The sequence below is a fragment of the Squalius cephalus genome (assembly GCF_949319135.1).
Source record: "Squalius cephalus genome assembly, chromosome: 17".
NCBI classification, from domain to species: domain Eukaryota; kingdom Metazoa; phylum Chordata; class Actinopteri; order Cypriniformes; family Leuciscidae; genus Squalius; species Squalius cephalus.
Genome location: NC_137138.1, coordinates 11,374,463 through 11,399,801, shown reverse-complemented (window position 1 = coordinate 11,399,801; position 25,339 = coordinate 11,374,463). Strand labels below are relative to the sequence as shown.

Below are 25,339 nucleotides of genomic sequence, written 5' to 3'. Positions count from 1 at the left end.
TCTGAGAGCATGCAAGTGGAATTATGGGGTTTTAGTTTTTAAAATGACAAGATCAGATCCACCAGTGAAAGATTATCATTCGCTAAAACTAATAGAGGGTCTATCAGTTGAGGTGTATTCAATCTTACTGAGAGGCATTGATAAAAAAGATGCTAACGATAGTGTTTTCCATGCTGTTGTTGTTATTGTTCAGTAAAACTAAAACTATATTGGTATATTTTGGTATTTGAAATAAAGCTTAAATAAATAATAATTTGAAATGAAAAGTGAAAGCGAATTTAAAATATTTGTAATTACTATAACAGTGTGTATAATAATTCTAAAATAACATGCTCGCAGAATAAACCGTTTTTGATGCAAAGACCTGATAAGGCAATAATAAAGATTTTCAGCGAAATTGATAACACGTGCTTAATAACTGCACACTTTATAATGTGACCTTGTAAATGTGTAGTTTTACGGTAAAATGGAAAATTAAATCAAATGCAATAAATGCAGGATATTGAAGTTAATAATGCACTTAAAAAAAAATCTTAGCACCCCATCTGAACTGTTAGGCAAGAAAAAATCTGAAGCTGCCACTGTGTGATATTGTGCTTGTTTGTGTGAATATTTTGCAGGCAGGGATGCCCCTTGTGTAGCCCTCGACGTTAACAGCCTTGTCGCATCTTTCTCTCTAATCAAATCACACACTTAGGCACACAAACAAATCGTTTTAGAGACACTTACTGTTATCTCATTACATGGCTAAATTATACATTTAAACTAATATTTCACAGCATCATTTATTCATTTTGCTGAAGATTCATCACCGGTGGCATTAAAATAAATAATAGACTAACAAATAAAACTGCAGTTTAGGTTAGTTGCAATACTAATGCACAGATAAAGCCTCACAGGGCCGCAGAGACGTTTATCCTGCCTACAGAGATCTTATTAGCATTAATGGTGAAAAATATATGCTACTCAGTGCTAATAATGATACCCTGAGGAAATTAAACAAGCAGATATGACAGAAAAATTAGTAGATTTACACATCTTACACTTATTTTATCCTCAGCCTTAGTGCAATCATGTGATTATCTAGAGCAAGAGGAGCAGTAATCAATTTCGTCACTGCCTAGTGCCTACAGTTAGCGAAGTTGTGTGCTATCACAAAGGCCTTGTGACTTTAACACACAACGACACAGTCTACTCAGATGGATTTAATGAAAGTGTGCATTATGGTCTGCACGTGGCAGTGAGGCTGTCCACTGTTTGCAGGAGATTTGATTTGTGCCATTTGTGTGTCTCCAGGCCGTGTTTGACTGCGTAGTGAACTCTCTGAAGAATGTGCTCAACATCCTCATCGTTTACATCCTCTTCATGTTCATCTTCGCCGTCATTGCTGTGCAGCTTTTCAAGGGGAAGTTTTTTCACTGCACCGATGAGTCCAAAGCCCTGGAGAAGGACTGCAGGTACGGCTGTGCTCTGGCTGGACTGTCTGGATGTATTCTACATGGATGGATAGATGGATAAAGGGAAGAGAAAGAGTGGATGGAGGGAGGAGCATGAAAGTGAAAGTAGAAAATATGGAAAGGATGAGGGAAGAAAGGTTGTCAGGCAGAAAGGAAAATCTAAAGGTAAAAAGAAAAGCAAGTGTGAAGTAGTTTTATATTTGAATTCATTTAAATACAATTTTTAGTAATTGTGTTGATCTTAAATATTACTGTTTAAGTTTTCAGTATTAGTTCAGTATTAGTTTTTATTTATTTTTTAAGCTTGTAATTTTAGTGGTTCAACTTAAACGTATTTCAGTTAGTTGCCAATGGAATATTTCAAAATATTCATCTAATATTTATATTTTATTTTTTTCAGCCTTATTTCAAAGAATTAAAATGTTTTAATAGTTTTAGTTAACGAATAATAACCCTGGCACAAAGGAACTAGAGCGAACGAAAAAGGAAAAGGAAATGGACGGAAGTACAAAGGAAGGATGGAAAGATGCAGGGTAAAAAGGAAATGAAATGAAGAGCGAATGAATAGGAAGCATAGTAAGGCAGGAAAGACAAAAAGACAAAAGGTAGAAAAGAAGAATGAAGGAATGGAAGGAAGAGTGAAGGTAGGCAGGCAGAAAGGAAGGAAATACAAAAGGTAAAAAGGAAAGGAAGAGCGAAGGAATGGAATGAAGGAAGAGCAAAAGTAGGGAGCAAGGAAAGAAAATGAAAGATAAACGGAAAGGAGGAGCGAAGGAAGGAAGGAAGGAAGGAAGGAATGGGAAAATTAAATTAAGGCTGGAAGGAAGGAAGGCTGGAAGGAAGGAAAGAAGGAAGGAAGGAAGGAAGGAAGGAAGGAAGGAAGGAAGGAAGGAAGGAAGGGAATGGGAAATTAAATTAAGGCTGGAAGGAAGGAAGGAAGGAATGGAAAAATTAAATTAAGGAAGGAAGGAAGGAATGGGAAAATTAAATTAAGGCTGGAAGGAAGGAAGGAAGGAAGGAAGGAAGGAAGGAAGGAGTGGGAAAATTAAATTAAGGCTGGAAGGAAGGAAGGAAGGAAGGTAGGAAGTAAGGAATGGGAAAATTAAATTAAGGCTGGAAGGAAGGAAGGAAGGAATGAAAAATTAAATTAAGGAAGGAAGGAAGGAATGGGAAAATTAAATTAAGGCTGGAAGGAAGGAAGGAAGGAAGGAAGGAAGGAAGGAAGGAAGGAAGGAAGGAAGGAAGGGGAAAATTAAATTGAGGTACTGTAGGGAGGAAGGAAAGAGGAAAGGAAGAGAATGGAAAAGAAGAGTAAAGAAAGGATGAAAGTGAGAGGAAAAAAGGAAAAGGGACAGAAGGAAGTAAAGAAATTAGGAAGGAAGAATGTAAAAGTGGAAGAAGCAGGGGAAGTGGGAAAAAGGAAAGGAAGGATTCAAAGTAAATAAAGACAAAGGAAGAGTTTGTGGTGGATTGTGTTGTGTCTGCACTCAGGGGTCAGTTCCTGGAATACGGCAGTGATGGAGTGGCCTTGACGCAGCCGCGCGAGTGGAAGAAGTATGATTTCCATTATGACAACGTCCTGTGGGCCTTTCTGACCCTGTTCACTGTCTCAACAGGAGAGGGCTGGCCAACGTGAGTCCTCCTCATCACTCACTCACACAAACACATCATACTGAGACACTTAATGTTGCTTTTCTTACTCAAATCTCTTTCTCCTTTTACTCTATTCTGATCAAGTTTCTCGTCTTGCTCAACTCTCTCTGGTGTAATCTGTGTTTTTACTTTTATTCCATAGAAAAACACATACTTGGTTGAGAGAAAGAAACTCAAGCGTTAAATCAAGAACATCCAGAAAGTTTTTTTTAATAACTTAAATCCCTCTTTAACATTCAAGAGTTGCCTCTAGTGAGTTTTAATGGACGTGGACATGTTATCTTAACCACTGTATGGTACAGTATATAAACACTTTTCCCCTCTCTGCTGCTTTAAGCTGATATTTTCAGTCTGTTCTACTTTGTAAAAAGTTTTTAAATATATACTTGAACGGTTTTAAATGTGTTCATATCTTTTTTGTTAGACTTTTTGCCTTTTTATAGAGGGACAATCAGAAAAGGGAGAGGAAGCAAAAGGGAAAAAATTCTACAGCAAATAGCGCTGAAACTAAATATGTATTCAAATTATATTTTGAACTTTTAGTGTTAGTCCGGTTTTGTAATAATCTTAACTATTTGATGCATGAATTATTATATAATTTAAGGAAAAAATCTTAAAGTCACCATGAAATCAAAATTGACCATTCTTATTTTTAATGGAATTTTTCAGTGTTTATTATAAAAGATTTATCCATGCACATCATTATTTAAAAAAAAAATCTATTTGCAATAGACGAAATCCTTACATTCAAGTCATTTCACGCCAATATAAGCCACAATAGGGAAGAAAATACGACCGCAATTCCCATTTCCTGCAGACTTTGTTTATTTTACATTAAAACATGTCTTTTCATTCTTGTAATGCATATGTTCCCTCATTTTAACCTTTCCATGTTTTATGTGATCATCTTGCTGACATTCTCTCTGTGGTTCTGTAGAGTGCTGAAACATTCTGTAGATGCCACTTTTGAAGACCAAGGTCCCAGTCCGGGTTATCGCATGGAAACCTCCATCTTCTACGTGGTCTACTTTATCGTCTTCCCCTTCTTCTTTGTCAACATCTTTGTGGCTTTGATCATAATCACGTTCCAGGAGCAGGGAGATAAAGCCATGTCAGAGTGCAGCTTGGAAAAGAACGAGGTAGGTCGGGGCAGTTGGAAGCCTGTATAGTCAGATATAATCAACCATGAACGGATGAGTAGATGGGGGGGAGGGTGTATATGCAAATAAGGACAAAGTCTTGTTTTATAAATGCACAGACAGTTTTGAGATGCCTGGAGGAGAAGCACTCTTAAGAGAATTCCTCTCACCTGTGTGAGGCCAGCGCGCCTGTCCGTCTGCATCTCTACTACCTTGAGTCTTAGCTCTTTTGACAAACACATGCTCACACACACAAAGCACATAACTAAATCCCAGGAGGAACTACTAGACCAGGCAGTCAGGCAGAACTCTTTCAACTGAGTTGAAAACTCTGGCTCGGTTCTAAAACATATTAAGATGCATTGTTACCTGCTGTCTACTAAGGCAGCATTCAAACAGTTATTAGTCCTCATAAATAACTGTTCTGAAGCACTCGATATAAGCATAGTTGCTACCTTGCTGGGAAAAAAAACACTGATTGGGCATTTAGCTGGGCATCCAGATGTTCTCCTAGCCCGATTAGCTGAAAAGTGTCTGAAACCTCTCATATATATATATTTATAATTGTATCTCATATACCATCTCATATATATATTTATAATTGTAGTAAAAACCAATTAGGGTCAGTTTGACCGGCAAACAGCATAATTAATAATTATAATAACAGTATATGAAACCCACAACATTTAGAAAACAAAAACATACTAAATATTTTGTCGCAGTTCTTTAATTAATAGATAATTAGAAGTGAGCTTTCAATTAAAGGTGAACTAAGTAACTTTTTTTACCTTAACTGAACAGCTTCAGAGTCATTGGAATGGTTATATTACTTATTTCGGGTTGAATGGTGGTCGTTTCGCACCCCCCTGGTGCCCGTGAGCGGAAAATACGCACTTGCAACTTTGAGCCGGCGGGCCGCCGGCCGCCGCGTCAGGAAGTCTCGCGTGATATCAGGTCTCGCGATGTAAACAATTGCTTTACGGCCAAAAGAAATCTGCTAAAATGCTGTCATTATTGCGCTCCCTCACGCTGTCCGAACCCGAATGAAGAAGATGTTTTAAAGAATGTCCCATCTGCTTTGATGTCGTTGATCTACTAGCCTCTGGTGTCTGAGAATCACCAACGAGTTTTTACAACAGTGTTGTCAAATATCTATTCCGAAGCTGTGGGGGGAGCTCTAGAGAGAAACCTGCGAGCAAAAAGCGAGAATACAGCGAAGAAACCCCGAAGCTACTGAGTGCTGCTTTAAATTTTGACCACTGAAGTAGGAAATGTCCCTTTTTTCAGAAATCTGGTCCCGTTAATATATATGTTTCAATGGACTACATTTTTTATTTTTATTTTTTTCCAACTGAGCTCATTGCAGTGAATTCTGTGAATGTGTCATTCAAATTTGAACAAAAATCTTAAAAGGGATCATGATTATGCAGCACTAGGTTTTGGAATGGAGGATTAATCTATTTCTTCTTTTTCTCTTTTTTCTGGTTTCTTTATATAGTATTTGTCTCTGATCTGTTTCTATATATTCTCTCAGATGAATTATTAGGCTGGGTTTAAATATTTAACGGAGCTCTGTTCAGATTTGTGCTGCTGGTTTGATGTTTGTCTACAAGCACTCATTAGTTCTTTCATTCGTTTGATTTAGAGAGCTCTGGGAATACCAATCCTGTTCTAATAATCAAACATGGAAAGATCAGCGTGATGAGTAGTTTTAAGCTTGTAGATATTCACATTAACATTTTGCTGAGGAACTCTTGATGAGATAAGTGCGCTTTCATCAACAGCGAGCTTGTATCGACTTCGCCATCAACGCCAAACCCCTGACCCGCTACATGCCGCAGGACAAGAAGTCTTACCAGTACAAGATGTGGAAGTTTGTGGTGTCCACTCCGTTTGAGTACTCCATCCTGACCATGATCGCCATCAACACGGTGGTCCTCATGATGAAGGTAAAACTGTTGTCATTTTTAGTCAGTGTCTCACTAGTGTCTCACTTGGTGTACTTTTATTTACTATCCTTTTTTCCCCTAATAAATATTTAGTAATCATCATAAATTAGGTGTCATTCGACAACACAACTCAAAATCCATCCTGTGAAAACCGTTTTGAGATCGGCCATGCGATACTATGGAAATAGTACTTTAAATCCTTTTTAGCAGATTCCTCCCCCTATAGGCGGCGATGTTTTGCATTTTACAAAATTTACTGCACTATTTTGTAATCAAATTTTTTTCTAATCTTAATAAAACACATATCGTTGGAAAGGTCTGAAACTCAAGGTTTCACATTTGCCCACTGTTTTGTGATAGAAGTGATATTGTAACAGAAATTTATTAATTTATGTCAGTAGAGCACATAAAAATTCAGTGTAGTGTTAGTTTCATCCTGTTTCCCAAACTCTTACAGGAGCCTAAATTTTTGTGATATCAACTTCAAAATTGGAGCACAAATTATTTAGACATGGCCTAGGTTTAGTTTCTAGCAAGTCCAAATTATTTAGTAAAATATATATTTTGTATAATATGTAAAATGTTTAGTACAGTATATTTACTTCACTGTAAACATAATCTTATTCTTTGCCCTAGGGCTGTATTCCAAAGCATTCATGAATTACAACCATTTTCAGAATGCATTTTCACCTCTTTACTCAAAGAGTTAACAGGTTAAAGGGAAATTTACTCTCTGGGTTTGTCTAGGATGCTTTTTTCACCATAATAACTCCCTGTGGCCTGTAAGTTATACAGAAGACTTTCTAATTAAATTGAACAAAAGAGGCTATTTAGATTAAATCAGTGCATCCAAACATCCAAGCATAATGTTTTTTTTCCCTTTGGGAACGGTCTAGTGCGGCTCAGTTCATCAGTCAATTGTACGTCTGGAAAGCTGCCAACAGGAAGTGCCCTCTTGTGCTTTATCTGTAAGTTAGTGTGTAAAGGCATTGCAAAGGTTGATTGAGGTTCAGCAATGCTAATTATTACATACGAAATGATGTGTGTGAATATTCAGTTATGAATAAGTCATTTCTAATTTTAGAGTCCTGAAAGCCTATTTTACAGGTCTTTTGAATATTTGAGTGAGTGCAGAGTGAGTCGCTATCACTGCGTGTTTTTTTCTTCCTCTGCAGTTCCATGATGCTCCTAAACCGTATGAGGACATGTTAAAGTGGCTGAACATCATCTTCACGGCTCTCTTCACACTGGAGTGCATTCTCAAGGTCATCGCCTTCGGCCCTCTGGTGAGAGTGGAGAGACTCTGATAACACTTACCTTTTATCATTACAGTCAGTGTTTGATACTAAACTAGTTTCCCAATCCACATATAACACAATTATACACAGCATAGTCAGTTTACAAAAATGTCTGGATCCGTTCACACAGCGCGGTTTTCCGTGAATGCGGTTGTGATTCCTGAAAATGTACGGGTGTGAGTTCGGTGATATAATGCATTTGTCACTCCCACAAATAATTACCTACAGTAGTTCTGGCATGAAACTCTATATGACGTAGGCCAGGGATTTAAAGTCTTCTAATTTTGTTCATTACACAATGTTTCTCTTGCTTTCCTCATCAGTCTTGTTGGGAATGTTGAGGCTGTTTCATCCGATTTAATACTCGTTAAACCATCGAGTGATTTGTGGTTTGTAACAGAGAGGTGTCTTTCGAATTGAAACGCTTCCCACTGGTTGTCGCAACGCTGTTTAATATTAGTGTCCAGGAACTCTAAACTCAACTCCGTGCTGGGCCGTGTTGAAACAACTAGTGAAACAACTGAAAACAGCGCTATTTGTTGTTACTGTCCTGACCGAGAAACCGCAACCGAATAGTTTTAGACCTTTATGCAAGCGCGTTTAGAAAGAATCGAACCAAAAGAATGATTCATTCACGAATGATTTGTATCGCTGGTTCAGTCGACATAAATTCGGGACACATATAATAACTGCTGAAATATTCGCACGTAAAATGTTTCTCAGGTCAATCGGAGCAAGTATCAAACTATATTAGCCGCACCGCCAGGAAAAGAGGAGGGAGGTTGGTGCCATGGAGATGATTGGCGGGCCGCCAGTTGAATAGCCCTGACGTAAGCTGATAGGTCCTTAAAGGAATAAGGAAATTCTGTCATCATTTACTCACCCTCAAATTGTTTCGAACCTGTATGAGTTTACTTCTTTTGCTGAACACAAAAGAAGATATTTTGAAGAATGTCGATAACCAAACAGTTGATGGACCCCATTGACTTCCATAGTATTTTTTTGAGCGTTTAGATTAGGCGGATAGGGCAACTCTTGGGCAGAATACTGGAAGGCAAGTTTGACCCAAAGTTGAGAAGAAATGAAAAAAAGTGAGAGTATGAATGACTGATTTGAGTGAGAAAGCGGTGCTCTGTCGGTTGATTGCCCAGCCTACAGGGCCGTCAGTAGCGCAAGAACTGTGAAATCAGTGAGAGGCTAATGACGGCCCTGTGGGTGAGAAGAATGTGTAAGTATGAGTGTGGTTGTGTGTACGGTATGAGCAATGCATCATAAATCTCTCTTCAGTGCCGGATGGTCTGACCTGCAGCAGAAGGTCTCATCTCAAGCTCCATTTCCATTTATGAGGCTCATTTATTAAGAAGCTTTTCTGGTGCGTGACGCTTACGTTTACCTCACCTGTTTGGAGCCCGGGGTTGATGAATGGGTCTCGCTCATGTTGTTCTGTCCGCGATCCATGTCTAGCAGCAGTCGACTAATCTTAGCGGCGTTCATGAGAGACATGGACCCAAGGCTAAGACACCTGACAGACCGTCCTGCCATGAAAGATCTATTACATGACTCTCCAATGTCTGCATTTTAGGCTGCCTGTTTTTGTGTGCCACATTGTCCTCACTAGAATAGTTAAAGCTTTTAAAACTGACTAGTGGTTTCACAAGTAAAATCAGTCCATACTCAACCTAAATCGATCTTAAAATGCCCAAAGATGTCTCAAAGGATTAGGAATGAGTGTAGATTTAAAGTGGGGTCATTATAAATGATTAATTCACAAAATGTAGCTCTGCTGAAAATCTACCACCTACTGTACATCAACACATGCCTTTTAACCCAGCATTATAACCAAAATCGAATTTTAAAAGTGACTCGTTTTGAATGACATAAACTCCACATGGCACATAAATAACACTCTTTATGGGAGATTTGTCTAATTCAACTGATTTCATCAGAGTTGCATGTTTTTCTCAATGTGTGCAGAATTACCTGAAGGAGGCATGGAACATTTTTGACTTTGTTACTGTTCTGGGGAGCATCACAGACATTCTGGTTACTGAGATCAAGGTGAGTCATCAAAGAAACACATCAAAGTTTTTGAGAACCAAAATTCAAAGGTATTTAAAAGTAAAATCATTTTAAATCTCAACACATATATGATAGATGTTATAAATTATGTAGCTATCTTACCGCAGTGGATGTTCCACATGAGAAACTCTTGAAGCTTAACTTTGTCTCTTTGTGAGCTTTCAGCGTTTATTTTTTGTGTCGCATTTGTGTTGCACTTTTAGTCTGTTTTCAGTTTGTCTTTGGGGACAGGGTTCCATTGAAAACCTGGAACTATTAGGAAAATTGGTCAAAATGGTAAAAAGTCATGGATTTTTTCCCTTAATATCTTTTAAAAATCTTTAAAAAATTCTTAAAAATTCTGCTCAGTCCTAAATATTTTTTATATTAATTTAGGACTATATATATATATATACTCTAAATTGGACTGTATTTACATTTAAATATAGTATATTTCGTGAATCAAAAATGGGCCCATTCAAATTCGCTCCTTGCAACATTTGCACTAGATGATTTCAAATGAATTTGGTTTAGACCTTAGGCCTGTTGTAAGACCAAATCATCTGCTGAAGATGACAATCCGGAGATCTCCCCCAATGACTTTTGACAGCCGCGTCTCTGCGTGTAGGAGACGGACTCCGGCCTCTCCTAACGATTTCACTGTGACTCTTATTTTCATGCTAAATCTCTGTTGGCACCTGTCCCCTTCCTTTCCCCAACGGACTGCACAGACGGTAAGTGGCTTCATCGCTCCTGCACTGCTTGTCTTCATCCAAACCTCTCCTCCTGTCAAACATCTTTATGCTAATTTTGAATGCTCACCTTTTTACCTGCTGAGATCAGGCTTGACTATTTTCGAACTTGCTCAATCCAGCACCAGGCTTGGATGTGAAGGGTGGGGGGGGGGGGGGATTTGTAAGGTCTATTCACTGTAGCCATGTTTCCATCCACATATTTGTATGCAAATTTTGGGATATCACATAAAAGACGCTGTATGGAAACACCAATGTGTGCATGAATTCTTAAAAATCTGATAATTTTTTCATGCAATGAAAAGACATGCACATAAACTATGCTGGAAACACATGAATAAATCCCTTGATGCGCAACACAAAAAAAAAAACCTCACGTGACTTTGCCTCAGCAGTGGATGTGATTGGATAACTGGATGTTGTTTTAGTTATTCTGAAAGGCCTGAGCCAAAGTCTGTCATCAAAATGATTTGGTATAATGACCTCCCAGAACTCTCACATGAGTTACGTTCACAAACACATCTGAACGCGTTCGTCTGCACTCTGAGGTGCAAGCCAATTATAATGTAGGATTGTGAAGTGATGATTTTGTTCTCTTGAACGGTGTGTTATTTGCAGATGTTTTTGCTATATTTCAATTTTGTGCACACTGTAAGTTAAATTTGCAAAGGTAGATGGAAACATAGCTAATGACAAATAAATGTTCCCTATATTTACCCCCTTTTCCAGTATTTAAAGAGTAGGGATGGGTGGTATGTGTATGGGCAATATATACTGTGAAGTCTCGGGTCAATTGTTATGAATAATTTTCCGTTGGTTTGCGTCTGTCAAGTTCCAAATAATAAACTGAAAATCTAAAATATATTAAAATATGTCTTTAATTTGTGAAGTATTGTTAAATTTATTTTGTTACTGTGATTTAAGATTTTGGTCATATCGCCCATCCCTAATGGATAAAAGCATGTTCATGCAAGACTATTCATGCATCATAACCAGACTATCAACAACATTGTCCTGCATGAGACTAACTAGTTTTAATACCTTATCAATAACAGATGCTGACACTCTGACTGACTGAGGATGCGTCCTCGTCTCGGGTTCAGATACAGCACCAGTGATGCGGCTCTGATCTTTCTTTCTTTCTTTCTTGTATCCAGGATAAGAGGATTAATCTGAGTTTCCTGAGGCTCTTCCGGGCCGCTCGTCTCATTAAACTCCTCCGGCAGGGCTACACCATTCGTATCCTCCTCTGGACCTTCGTTCAGTCATTTAAGGTCAGACCCTAACCTTTGACTTTACTTTGACAATTTAGACAACATTAATTGTAAACAATAATTCCCTTGTTCAAGCTTTATTTTATATATATATATATATATATATATATATATATATATATATATATATATATATATTCTTATATTATTTCTTATATCATTATTATACATTCAAAGAATATGCCTTTTTAAAACCATTATCTTACATTATCAACACTTTTTATGAACAGATAATAACATTGTATAATAAATTCTTAATTATCTTTTCCTGAGTAGATCAGATGCATCAGAATCAGTCTAATTTGCTTTTAAGATTTCTGTTTGTCTCTAAAACAACTGTATTTTGTCCTCAGGCTCTGCCGTATGTGTGTCTCCTCATTGCAATGCTATTCTTCATTTACGCCATCATCGGGATGCAGGTGAGATCCAGAGAGCTTTAAAAGCCTCTGTTGCTTTCTCATAAACATTATCCTTCATGCAACCTTTCCATCTGAGCCTGTTACACCAGTGGATCTCATCACCAGAGCTTCTACACGCGTCACGCTTCACGTTTAACAGCTTCAACGAGATAAACAGAGTATTGATCTTGGGTTTATTGAGAATGAACCCGGTAAGCAAAGTGATACGTTTAACCATAAGTGTTTTGCATGAGCAGGTGGTGTTTTTCCATATGAAAGCTTCTTTATGAAAAAGAGGCCATTGTTCTAATGTAACGGACTGATCTCTTCTTTAAGTTTGATTGCTCGTTTAAGGACGCACAGGCAATCTCCCAGATTGTGTTGGGAATGATGGCGCCTGCCATCTAGTAGATTAGGACTGCATTGTAAATCAATGCTAATTGTATCCTGTAAGACTGGGGAAATAACATCATCAGTAAGCCATGTAATCAACTGTACGCTTGGAACTCCTACCGCCAACTGTGTGCGCCAAACATGCCTTTGAACCAGTTTTTTGCAGCCTTTCTAGTATTTTTATAGGAGGATTTGAATAATAATCCTATTAGATTCATGTTTAAAGTTTAAGCTTTATTTACACCATGTGACATGCTGTTGATTAGCACAGACAATTTCACATCCTTCATTCTGTGCTTATCTTGTAATGAAAATATTTGGGGCTAGACATTTCAAAGTGTTTTAAATCATAAATGTGAAGCTTATACTTTTGCTAAATTAAACTAAATCTTTTTGTTACACTACCATTAAAAAGTTAATACGATTTTTTTTTTTTTAAAGACATCAATACTTTTATTCAACAAGTATGTTTTAAATTGATTAAAAAAGTGACAGTAAAGACATTCAAATAAATACTGTTCTTTCTATTCATCAAAGAATATTGAAAAAGTATCTCAGTTTCCAGAAAAAATAGTATGCATTATAACAGTAGTGGCTGCTGAAAATTCAGTTTTACCATCACAGGTATAAATTACATTTTATATTATATATATAAAAAAGAATATTATTTCACAATATGACTGTTTTGACAGGAAAGTTTTGAACATTCATGTGCATTAATACATTTCCTGTGTAAATTCTCCCTCTGAGCTATCCTTGTACATATTGTGAAAAAATGTACAGGGTTTACTGACTTTACATGGTCATGAAAAGACATTTGGACATAACTTGGCACAAAATGTTTCAGACAAGTCAGTTATTTTAGAAATAATCGAAAGCACACTCTTAGCAGTGGGTTTGATGTGCATTCTTGATAAATATATTACTTTTATTATACAATTTTGTGCATATGCCACCCTAAAAGATGATCCAACCTTAGTCACTGGATGCACTTTCATAATGTATGCGGATGACAGATTATTGTGATTTGTTTGACTGTCTGTCAGTGCATTACAACTCTGTAGATTCGAGTGAGTCAGTGTGTTTATTTACGTGTCTGCTGTCTGACATAAAGTCATACAATTCATAAGCATGAGTCACAGTTTGCGCAATATGTGTATGTGGCCTTGTTAATACTGCAGATGCTTACTGTAACATGCCTTCCAGGCAGTCTGAATTATTAACACTCCCTGCAGGTATTTTCATGAAGCTCCAATAGGAAAGTGGACACATTGTGCTTTGTTTCTTTTTCGTTGTAATTCATCCAAAATTAGAATGCTGATGTGCTTTTCTCTCTGTGTCAGGTGTTTGGTAACATCAAGTTGACAGAGGAGTCGGCTATCAATCATCATAATAACTTCCAAACCTTTTTTCAGGCCCTCATGTTGTTGTTCAGGTAAAGCGATTGTTAGATCTCTGTTCAGTCTTCCTAAAATATCAACTCTCAAAGCTTTTGCAATGTAGTGCAAGTGAAGCCAAAGTTTGTGTGCATGTATGTTACAGGAGTGCTACAGGGGAAGGTTGGCATGATATCATGCTGGCTTGTTTGAGTGAAAGGCTATGTGAAGATGGGTCTGGCTACAGTGGAAAGGAGTGTGGCAGTGATTTCGCTTACTTCTACTTTGTCTCTTTCATCTTCCTTTGTTCTTTCCTGGTTAGTGGAGCACATCTCACATTCAAACAGATGTACATGAAAATAAAAATTCTGTCATTATTGTTTCAAACCTTTCTTCCTTGAAACACAAGTTATTTATCTCTCTAAGCTGCTATTTTAAATACAATGAAAGTGAATGGTGGCCATGGCTGTTAAGTGAGGTTTTCAGCAGATAAGGCCTTAAATTTGCTCTGTTTCTCATACATACTTTAAGGCTTCAGAGCACTGCAAAAGTAATGGTGACCAATTCAATTATGCTTTTGAGGTTCTTTTTTTGGAACTTGACAACCCCTGGTCCCCATCCAATTTCACTGTATAAAAAAGAGCAGCTCAGACATTTTGCTAAACTTCTCCTTTAGTGTTCCACAGGGAAATAATGTCATGAGTTTGGAATGACATTTTGTTTTTGGTTAAACTATCCCTTTCAGCAGTCTTCCATGATCTTACTTGGACATAACATCCTAATCCATACAGATATCTACCAAGTGGCCAAAAATGGATTCATGTATTAACTACTAGTCTGTTCATTCAACACTATCGGTCCAAAGTATGTGGTCAATATAAAGAATAAAAGAAAGTAACACAATTCTTCAGCAAAGACTCATTAAATTGATCAAAAGTGACAGTAAAGAAATTTTCTATTTCAAATAAATGCTGTTCTTTTACACTTTCTATTCATCAAAGAATCTTGGGAAGCAATGTATTACAATTTCCATAAAAATATTAAGCAGCACAACTGTTTTCAACTGTGAAATTAAGCAGCAAATCAGCATATTAGAATGATTTCTGTATTGCTGCTGAAAACTCAGTTTTGCCAGCACAGGAATAAATGACATTTTAAAGTGTAATAAAATAGAAATCGAATAGAATTTTTTATAATATTACTGTATTTTTAAACAAATAAGCAGCCTTGGTGAGCGTAAAACAAAAATCTAACCAACCCCAACCTTTTGATCGGTAATGTATATGCACAAACAAAACACTTACAGTACTCAAAACATAAAAACGCCTAGAGTGCATTAGTGCAATCAGTGCAAACTTCCTTTATGTCTAGCCAACACTTGTAAAATTAAAACAAAATCTGTTGTCTTGTTTTGCATAATTCTGATTGATATTTCACCTTCTATTTTTCATAATCCTTCCTCTATCCCACAACCACCAGATGCTGAATCTGTTTGTCGCTGTCATCATGGATAACTTTGAGTACCTGACACGTGACGCTTCTATTCTCGGGCCTCATCACCTCGACGAGTTCATCCGCGTCTGGGCTGAGTACGACCCTGCCGCCTGGTGCGTATCTCTCCTCCACTGTGACACCTCAGTTAGTGCCACTTTAAAAGAATGTGACAGCTAAAGTCTAAGTGATTGAAAGATGCTGGCTTAAGAGGGTCTGCCACAGGTGTCTGATTTACTCATGGCCTCAAGTCACATGAATCCCATTTTACTGTGCGACCATGGCTAACATCAAATCCTCAAGCTTTGTCTATGCTGAGGAATGCAAATCTTTGCACGCCATCCACTTTTTAGTCTTGAGCAGAACGGATTTAAATCCTATCCTCTCTGTCAGTGTAATCCATTCTAACTGAGCTGAGCGTAGTTATCTCAATAAGCATGACGTCTTTGGATACATGTATTGACGGAATATGGAAAGAAATGTATTAAAATGTGTCTTTTTAATCCATATCTGTTTTTTGCAGTGGAAGGATACGCTATATGGATATGTACAATTTGTTGCGCATAATCTCACCCCCCCTCGGTTTAGGAAAGAAGTGCCCTAATAGGGTGGCATACAAGGTTTGAAAACCTACACACCTTCCCTCTAGAGGGCGGTGCTGTAAAAACAAATGTCCGTAAAATGCCTGATGTCTGATGAGATTATACTCCCCCCTCTTCCCATACTAATTGTAATATGGGTAACCATGGTAACCAGGAAACAAAGCCAAATGCTAAATCCCTCATCCCAAACTAATCCCATATGTTCACAATGCACATTTCTATCTGGCTTGTTGTAAATATTGATATACTAGAGCAGCTTTTATTTGCTCGGTTAATACTGTGCTTAAAATTAGGCCAAATATTAGCTTTGCTCCTGAGTATCTGATTGGTTATCCGTGGTTGCGTCCTAGCATGCAAGGACGGAAGCTCCAGACTGAAGCCCTTCAGCCCAAACCCATCATGCCATGTTCTTCATCCCTGGATCACCGACAGCCTGTAGCTACAAAAGCAGCTGTAGCTACGTGATCCATCCGTCCTTCCGAGACAGGATGGCATCGGATACCCTTGACCTTCCTTCAGAATCCTTAATAACAATGTTTTTTTTGTTCCTTTTCCTTTCTTTCTTTCATTCACATCACATTTCCTTCATGTACTCCACTACCTCTTCCCTCTCCTTTTCTTGTCTGTGTGACTTTTGAACTCTGGGTGTCGCCCCTGTGAAGTGGACGCATGTCCTACCTCGATATGTACGAGATGTTTCGCCACATGTCCCCTCCGCTAGGTTTGGGAAAGAAATGTCCTCCACGAATCGCCTACAAGGTAGATCCCGTCCCCCTGACCTTTCTCTGGCTCCTCCTCTGTCCTCTCATTGGCTGATGTGGCTGTCAGTCAGTGTTCTAATTGTGGAAGTGTTTTCTCGTGTGTGTTTCGTGTTGTGCTTTTTTGCTTCTTTTGATCTTACTGATGTTCTCAAATTTCTAGATTTACGGGCTGTTTACACGACACCGTTTTCAACTAAAAACGTAAAACTTTTTATGCATTTAGGTCGTTCATTTACACGACAACGGCGTTTTGGGTGCCTGAAAATGCAAACTTTTGAAAACGGGTTTCAAAGTGCAAGTTTTTGAAAACGGTCTCCGTGTAAACAGCAAATACGCGAATCTCTGAAGATGATGACGTCATGCACATGCGTATTACGCGTTCAGTTTATAGTGTTTCATCGCCATCTAATGGCCTGGCAGCAGAATACAGGGTTTTAGCGCGGAAAACTCAGTTCTGTCCCAAAACCTTGTGAAAGAAGTCTCTGATACTCACTAAGGTTGTAACGTTTCTTAGAAGGCAGAATACTGGTAGACAGCGTGTGTCTTGAGCATACGCTTCAAATGCTGTCCTGATTGGCAGCTTAATAGATTTTGAAACAGAACAAATGTAGACAGTAGAATAAATACACAGTAAGCACTGAATGTCCTGAGGCATCTGCAGCTATACTAAAATTGTTGCATCGTGTAAGAGGAAGTAAAGAATAGTGTGGGGCGCGGGGATGAGAAAATCTGAAAAATCAAAACGTCACTGGTACAGGGCTGCCTGTTTTAGTCGCAGGCCGTTGTGCCACTTTGAGAGCTGCCTCCGAGTCAATAAGTTTACACACCCTGTTCCAGCTGTCTGAATGGGTAACGTTCAAGACACGCGTCCGTGGCTGTCTGCTGAGCTACTCTCTGAGGCCACACAGTCTGCGTGATGTTGAGACGTTCTCCAGCGAGCTCTAAATAGAACAAAACCCCCCACCCCCCACATCAGAGCACTGAATCAACAGGGAGGAAAGAGGGAAAGCTTGCTGTAGATGTGCTCAGTGGAGCGTCCTTTCTTCCTTTCTCTTTTTTTATTGGTAGTTGTTGTGGAAACATGTCTTCACTGGCCTACGCTCTCTAATGAAGGCAGAGTGTTGTCCCTGTGCATGATTTTACGCTCTTACACACTACACCACAGAAACAATTCTTTGTTTATTTTGCATCTGTTTTCTTTTCAACTCTGTTTTCAATTACCACTGGGTGTGTTAATGTGTGAAGCGTTTGCTCTGATTTCAGCTTGAGTGATGTGTTTGTGTGATGGGTGCTGTTCGTGGCTCTTGGTTTTGGTTGGTCAGCATGCATCTTTTCTCTGGTCATCATCCTCTCTGAAGGTCATCGATGACTCTGCGAAAACACAAGAAAAGCAGCCCATTAACACCTCATGTTTCAGTGCACATTAACAAATGCATTCTCAACGTGGACAGTAGTCGAAACTGCCCGCGTACAGAAACCTCAGACACGAAGGACTAAAGTAGTTTGAATTCCGGTCATGTTTTACCCCAAAATCAAAAAAAAAGAAAAAGAAAAAAAAGTAAATAATAATTTGAGAAGCTGAAGTGCATTGTGTCTTTATTTTCATGACAATCAAGCACAAACACGTCCCTCTAATATATATTACAAAAATTATATTGACATTATTAAGTTTTGATACATCTTGTTACTGTTTGTTCTAGCTGAATTGAATTCAATTTTGTGGTTTTAGTTTAAAAATAAATATTGTGTATTGGCAGGATGAGTTATTGAGTTTTAAATTTGTTTTAAAAAGACTTAATTATTATATGCCAAATATCTCTCTCTCTATATATTTATTTGGTTGTTTATTGCTTTTGATTTGGGGTGAAATATGTATTCCATGTGAAAAATGGAATACTATATCATTACGTGCAGACATATACATTGATTTCAGTGTGTTTATATGAAAAAAAATCTGATGACTAAAATCTAAAATTTTAACAGTGATTTTAAAATCGTTCCTGGTTTTTTTTTTTTTCAACTTTCTGATGTTGAAGTCCAAATACCGTTAAATGTGTTAAATTGCTAAATGGAATTGGAGCAATGGACCAAAAAAATCTATGTGCGCACCTTTTGCTTAAACCTTTTTTTTTTTTTTTAAACACATAGCTCAAGGTGTTGACATGATATTACACATCATCAGGTTATTAAGCATAATCAGTGTATTTGTCGTGCATGTTACTGCACTTACTGAGAAACCTGTAAACCTCCACAGTGAAACAGCTTTACTCTCTGCCACCTGGAGAATTGCAGCATTACATCCTCCATCTCCAACATCACTCATTCTCTCCACATCACCTGCATGAAATATATACACTCTCTTCTTCCTCTCATCATTTAAATGTCCTGATGAGACAATTTGTGTGCTGAGATGAGCGTTCGAAAATGACAATTGACGAAAGAGAAATTACATAGCCCAAGTCGTTACTCTCCCTCAGCATGCAAACTCCTCCTGATGTGTGTTATTTCTGTATCCCCCCAGTCATGTGTAATATAAATCACACACTATCTGTGTTTGGACTCCACAGCGGTTGGTGAGGATGAACATGCCCATAGCTGAAGACAACACGGTTCACTTTACCTCCACTTTAATGGCTCTCATTCGGACCGCCCTGGAGATTAAACTGGCTTCAGGTGAGTGTCCGGCAGGGAACTACAATATGTCAAAAGCTCTTATAACTGTCCATCTACTCCAGCAGGCTTTTCACCGGTCACTGCTTTGTTTCATCAGCCTAATTTAATTTAACACTCCAGCGTATTTAAAAACATTACAAATGAATTGAATGATGATTTCCCCTCTGACTTTGACTTTTATTCAGCCTTTTATGTGGTGCAAAATATGATAAAAAAATAAGATAACACCCATTAACACCCCAACAAAAGAAGTCTGACTGGGGATATTAAGGTCTGCAGGAATTAGTAAGGTTATGAACTACTCTGTTTGATTCTGTTAACATTATTGCATCTCCCAGACTTGCTTTCTTATTGTTTTTCCAGGAGTTCTGGCTCAGAGACTTTGTGATGCTGAGTTAAGGAAGGAAATAAATAAAATTTGGCCTAACTTGTCTTCAAAAACAGTGGACCTGCTGGTGACACCTCACAAACGTAAGCCCTGCGTGTAGAAAAAAAATGACGATTTCTGTTTGAAAAGCAATTAGCATTTATATGGAATCTTAATTAACTGCTTATGGAAGTTTGATTTTTCATTTCGAAATAATATTAATGCCATTTTCCGCCTAAGTGATTCAGCCTGGTTTTGCCTGTGACTTCTGAGTTTTGGGTGACACCTAGTGGACATATGATACCCCATGTCCTTTTCACTCTTTCTTAGATAATGAATTGACTGTAGGGAAGGTCTATGCGGCTCTGATGATTTTCGACTACTATAAGCAGAACCGAGCCAAGAGACTCCAACAGCAGCAGGCTGCACCAGGCACACAGGTAAGGCATCTTCATGAGGGATCTACAAACAACTGACTATACTACTACAGTATTAGTCTTGCGTAACCAGACCAGTACTTTCATCTTCCACGAGGGGGTTGGCGTGGCAGAACGTTAAAGAACGTGACACACATATCTCCTAGAAATCCTGTAGAATTTAACCAATCAGATGGTGACCTGCAGAATTATTATTAATATTAGAAAAAGTATGTTAGATGTAGATTAAAGCCACACTTTATTATTAATTCGATTATTAGTATTCATAGTTCCTCAAAGAGGAATTCTTAATAATTGATTAATGTGGTCCTTATTAAACTCATCTTTGTGTATATTGTGTTTTCTCCTCAGAGTAAAGTCGGAGTTCTCTTCAGACCGATGCTTCCTCTCACACACTTACACGATCAGGATCCAATGCTGCCAAAATCCCCAACCCCTTCTCAATTAGATACCACACCACAGCCAGAGCCCACATCCTTTCACTTGACTAATGGGGATGCAGTGTGAGTGTTCTACCATTCTGGTCTTCATAACATTTTGAGAATGTGTTTTGTGTTTATTATTTTTGAGTTGATCTTTTTTCTGTGTCACAGACAAAGCCAAAGCAGTGGCACGAAAAAGTTTCCTTCAGGGGGCATACCTCAGGAAGTCGCACAGGAAGCAAACAGAAGGCCTGTCCAGCGTGGCCAATCAGAAGACGTGCCAAACACGTACAGATCTCAGGTGATTTATTGCAGAATAATCAGTCCTTTTTAAGTTACGTGTGTCAGCCATTCACAGCCAGTCAGTTAAACCCTAGTTTCTGTGGCCTTCTTTAAATTAAATGAGTACAATCTGCCACATCCACCAGAAACTTTTCAAAACACGTTTGTCCATTTGTACCATTAGTAACTTCTTTTCACTGTCCAATCCTTTGTTAAAAAGAAGTGTGCTTAATTGCATTGAATGTATACTTGTAGTCTACTTCAAATCTATTATATATTATAGTATAGTATAGTTTATAAGCATAGTATAGAAGTATATATTTTTAAAAAACCTGTACTGGCAGATAATATAATATTACTGAAATACAAGGCAAATTAAATGTACTTAAATAGAGTATACTTTTATGATTGTTTCTAAGTACACTTTATAGTGCACTTTGTAATATCAAATTATAAGTTTTACCATAAAGTACATTTTGAATCACTATGTTTTAATAATATTTTGTCCTGTTTTAAAGAAGTACACTTTTTGTGCTGACTAACATACTAAAGCACATTTAAAGTACTTGATTATGAATGTAACTGTTTTCAATATTACATTAAAAGCTAATGTATTTTAAATGTACTAAATTACGCTAAAAACTTCACCATTACAAATGTGTAATTATAAATATATTTAAATACATGGCACACAATAGAAAGTGCATTAAAGTATGCTTGTCAGTATATTCGGCAGACGGCAGTACACTTACCATATTTCAAAGACAATGGAAGTAATGATGAAATTAGATATAAAGATGTATTAAAGCCCTATGTAAGTAGGTCAAAGCACTCTAAAGTTCAGTTGCATTTAATGTAAATTTAAACTATGTAAATTTAAAATATATACTTACGTGCAAAACACACATTTTGCTCTTAAGTATATTATTTAAATAATATGTACACTTTTTATGTGTACTTCTTTTTCACGTAGGTTTTTTAGGAATGCATTTGTTTTTATCTGGCTCTACATATGTTGCAGGAATTAGTTGAGATGAGTGACTTGGAGAATGACTCGGATGTGGGCGGGTATCCTGTGCTGGAGGGTCACGGCAGAGCTGCCTCCATGCCCAGACTCAACGCTGGCTTTCAGGTGAACATCTCCTATCTGTAGTGGCCACATGAGGTCATTCTGGTGGGAGTTGGAAGTTGAATATAACTGCCGTACAGCCTTTGTTTCTTATTCTCACAAAATTAATTCCTGCAAAGAAAGAGGCAGCTGGAGGATGACTGGAGTGAATGGGCAGCTGTATGAAAGAATGGATGAATGGAGGTAATGGGGAGGGTGTATTAATGAATGCAGAGAGGAGGTGAGGAATTCAAGCAAATGAATTGGTGGAAGTCAGAAGAGGTTAATTTATACACCACTCTCCACTGAGAGACACATTTATTATCAGTTCAGTTGAGTGTGTGCGTGTGTGTGCGTGTGCGTGCGTGCGTGTGTGAGAGAGAGAGAGAGTAAAGGAGAAGAAGAGGGACAATGCCAAATCTACATACTGTATATTTACATACCAAACTATATTGGAATATTTAGATTTTTATCTTATATCTGTTGTATTTTAATCTTTGAATTTATTTTAAATTATATTTATATCATATAGATTTCTAGGATTCTTATTTTAGTGTTGTAGTATTAATATTTTAAATTTGAATACATTTGAAATACAAGTTTTTAATATTATTTTTATAATGTTTGTATTTTTAATTTTAGTATTTTTTAGTAAAACCTTCAGCTTCAGCTTATTTTCTGTTAGATGCCAAGGCAAAATTTCTTATTGAAGTTTTTCATCTAATATTTATAATGTATTGTATGCCAGTTTTATTCCAATTAATGAAAACAGTTTAATACAGTAATAACACATATGTAATTTTGTTTTACATGTTTCATATGATTTTTTTTTCCTCATTAACTACTGTAGTGTAATTATTTTATGTTGCTTTTTAACTGTAATTTATTTGTGTACATACAGTACATGTTTTTTTAAATATTTTTTTTGTTTGTTATTTTTGCCACATCGCTAAAGAACTCAAACAGTGTCAAGCATCCTTGTAATAATGTCTTGTCTTCAGTCTTGTCCTGTCTTGTCTTGTCTTGTCTATCTCTTCTTTCTCTCCACCATCCCTACTTTTCATAAGCATCATCCAGTCTTCTTTACTCTGTCCCTCTCTTCTGATCTCTTTCCTCCTGTCTCACTCTGTTGCTGTGTCCATGAGTGCCACAGCTGTGTACCCTGCTCTCCTCACCTATGTGTCCTCTTCCTCTTCCCGTCCAACAGCGGAGCCACTTACGCCACACCGCCGGAACGTATCTAGCAGTATGTACAAGTGTTCCACCTGCAATCGCTCTCTCTTTCTTTCTCTCTCTCTGCCAGCCACTCCATTTCTATGTTGGCTTGTGTGTGCTTTGTCCATTCCAGCTCTTTTAGAGTCTACACTCTTTTAGCAAGCCAATAAACTTGTACAGGCACACTTCACATTAGCCTGGTGAGGTAAACGCAAAACTAGCATGCACTAGAAAATATATATATATATATATAGTAGTTAATCACTGTGGGCAACTAATTTACAAGTAATGGATTAGATTAGTTTTGTTATAGCAATATGAAAAGCAAAGAATAAAATGCAGTGCTTATTTTATCTTGGATGTTGTGAGGTGCTAACTGTAAGTATGTGTGTGTTTCATTTTGTGGGTTGTGTATCATTTTTATTTTGTATTAGTGCAGTCGTCTCTTCACATATCTTTCAGCTGTATAAATCGCATACACTACTGTTCAAAATGTTGGGGTCGGTAAGATTTTTTTTTTTTTTTGAAAGAACTCTCAGCTCACCAAGGCTGCATTTATTTGATAAAAAAACAGTAATATTGTGGATTATAATTTTTTTATTTTTTTTTATTATTTATCTTAATATATTTAAAAATGTAATTTATTGTAAACTGAATTTTCTGCAGCCATTAGCATCAGTGTCACATGATCCTTCAGAAATCGTTCTAATATGCTGATTTGGTGCTCAAGAAACATTTCTTATTATTATCAATGTTGCTTTTTTTGTGTGTGGAAACTTGAAAAAGTTGGCTATTCTTTGATGAATAGATAGTCGAATGAACAGCATTTATTTAAAATAGAAATCTTTTGTAATATTATAAATGTCTTTACTCTCACTTTTGATCAATTTAATTTGTCCTTGCAAAATAATAGTATTAATTTCTTTAAAAAATATATGTATAATACTGACCTCAAGCTTTTGAACGGTAGTTGGATTGGGAGGGACTAAATGATTTTACTGTGAAAACCTTAAAAACTTCCATATACTGTGGTTTTTATTCATAAGAGTTTATGATAGCTAATTCAAACCAATTATTGAGGTATTTTCAAGCTGTTTCAAGCTATGTGGAGAAGGGGCTGCACTGCTTCTTGGAGTTTCTGAAATCTTATGCCACTGGGCGGCACTAGTGAGTGTTTGAAGAAGACTCACTACTACAAAAGTAGAAATTCCAGTCATCAAGCAGTGGTCATGGATTCTCCAAAGAGTCTGGCCTAAAGTGACCTTTAGGCCAATTATACATTTAATTAAAAAAATTTCGAGACTGTAAATACACATGTACACTGTATACATAGATTATGTAGAGATTAACAGCAACAGTTATCCAAGAAAAGCGCCAGTGACTCTTCATTGATCAGTGACCGCTGCTTGGCTGTGGATAGTTCACGCAGCAACTATTCCAGCCGTCCAGTCCGTGTGTATAAGAGACGACTCGATGACAGCATTCAAACAGCCGAGTGTTTGCATCGACCGTGACGGTGTTCCACTGCTCTCCGATGCGTGCGTGGGTCCGCAGGAACGGGCTCTTCAGTGGAAGTGTGTTTTCATGCTCAGCTGGTGTTGTGCGTCTGTTGTGACAGGTCTAGTGGTCTGAAACTCTTGTCATTCTAGTACCGTGCTAGATATGTGTCCTCTCCTTTATCTCCTTTCTTCGTCATTCACATGTTAACTCGCATTATTTCTGCTACACAGCCTATCGCAGACGTGAGTCCCATGCGGCGGTCCACGTCCTCGTTGACTCCTCAGAGAGGGGCGAGAGAGGTCAGTCTGAGTGAATATGACCTGAAGAGGCCACAGATGGTCTCAGGCCAGACCCTCGCTCAGGAGAGAGAGAGGGAGCGAGCCCATCATCATCATCACCATCATCATCACCGCTGCCAACGGCGCAAAGACAAGAAGCACAAATCACTGGATCGAGCCATTAGCGAGGAGCAGCCACCGCCTACAGGTGGGCTTCATTTTCCTCTCATTCTTTTATGCTCTTCGGCATATCCATGTGAAAGAAAATAGTGAATATCATACAGCACAAAAATATCATAGAGACTTGATATGGCATCTTTTGATTTCAGCCAGTAAGCAACCACCTAGAACAGTGGATCTTAACCTTTTTGACTCCTCTGTCTAACACGATATTCTCGTTTGAATTTAAATAGGCAAATGCGTAGAGTCTGTAACTGGATCATAATTGCTGTGATT

The 25,339-nt window shown here is 37.7% G+C and overlaps 1 protein-coding gene across 1 annotated transcript in view; it reads left to right on the top strand.

Moving 5' to 3' along the window:
- Positions 1 to 25,339, top strand: part of cacna1bb (calcium channel, voltage-dependent, N type, alpha 1B subunit, b) — a 137,395-nt gene that overhangs the window by 105,194 nt on the left and 6,862 nt on the right. The window contains exons 29-48 of the mRNA XM_079898635.1: positions 1,297 to 1,457; positions 2,949 to 3,089; positions 4,048 to 4,249; positions 6,034 to 6,198; positions 7,374 to 7,484; positions 9,471 to 9,554; positions 11,464 to 11,580; positions 11,934 to 11,999; positions 13,715 to 13,806; positions 13,914 to 14,064; positions 15,227 to 15,354; positions 16,503 to 16,599; positions 19,169 to 19,274; positions 19,638 to 19,745; positions 19,972 to 20,081; positions 20,430 to 20,581; positions 20,672 to 20,801; positions 21,804 to 21,914; positions 23,098 to 23,136; positions 24,836 to 25,091. Of these exons, the coding sequence (XP_079754761.1) occupies positions 1,297 to 1,457; positions 2,949 to 3,089; positions 4,048 to 4,249; positions 6,034 to 6,198; positions 7,374 to 7,484; positions 9,471 to 9,554; positions 11,464 to 11,580; positions 11,934 to 11,999; positions 13,715 to 13,806; positions 13,914 to 14,064; positions 15,227 to 15,354; positions 16,503 to 16,599; positions 19,169 to 19,274; positions 19,638 to 19,745; positions 19,972 to 20,081; positions 20,430 to 20,581; positions 20,672 to 20,801; positions 21,804 to 21,914; positions 23,098 to 23,136; positions 24,836 to 25,091 (2,527 nt within the window). The remainder of the gene's footprint in view (positions 1 to 1,296; positions 1,458 to 2,948; positions 3,090 to 4,047; positions 4,250 to 6,033; positions 6,199 to 7,373; positions 7,485 to 9,470; positions 9,555 to 11,463; positions 11,581 to 11,933; positions 12,000 to 13,714; positions 13,807 to 13,913; positions 14,065 to 15,226; positions 15,355 to 16,502; positions 16,600 to 19,168; positions 19,275 to 19,637; positions 19,746 to 19,971; positions 20,082 to 20,429; positions 20,582 to 20,671; positions 20,802 to 21,803; positions 21,915 to 23,097; positions 23,137 to 24,835; positions 25,092 to 25,339) is intronic.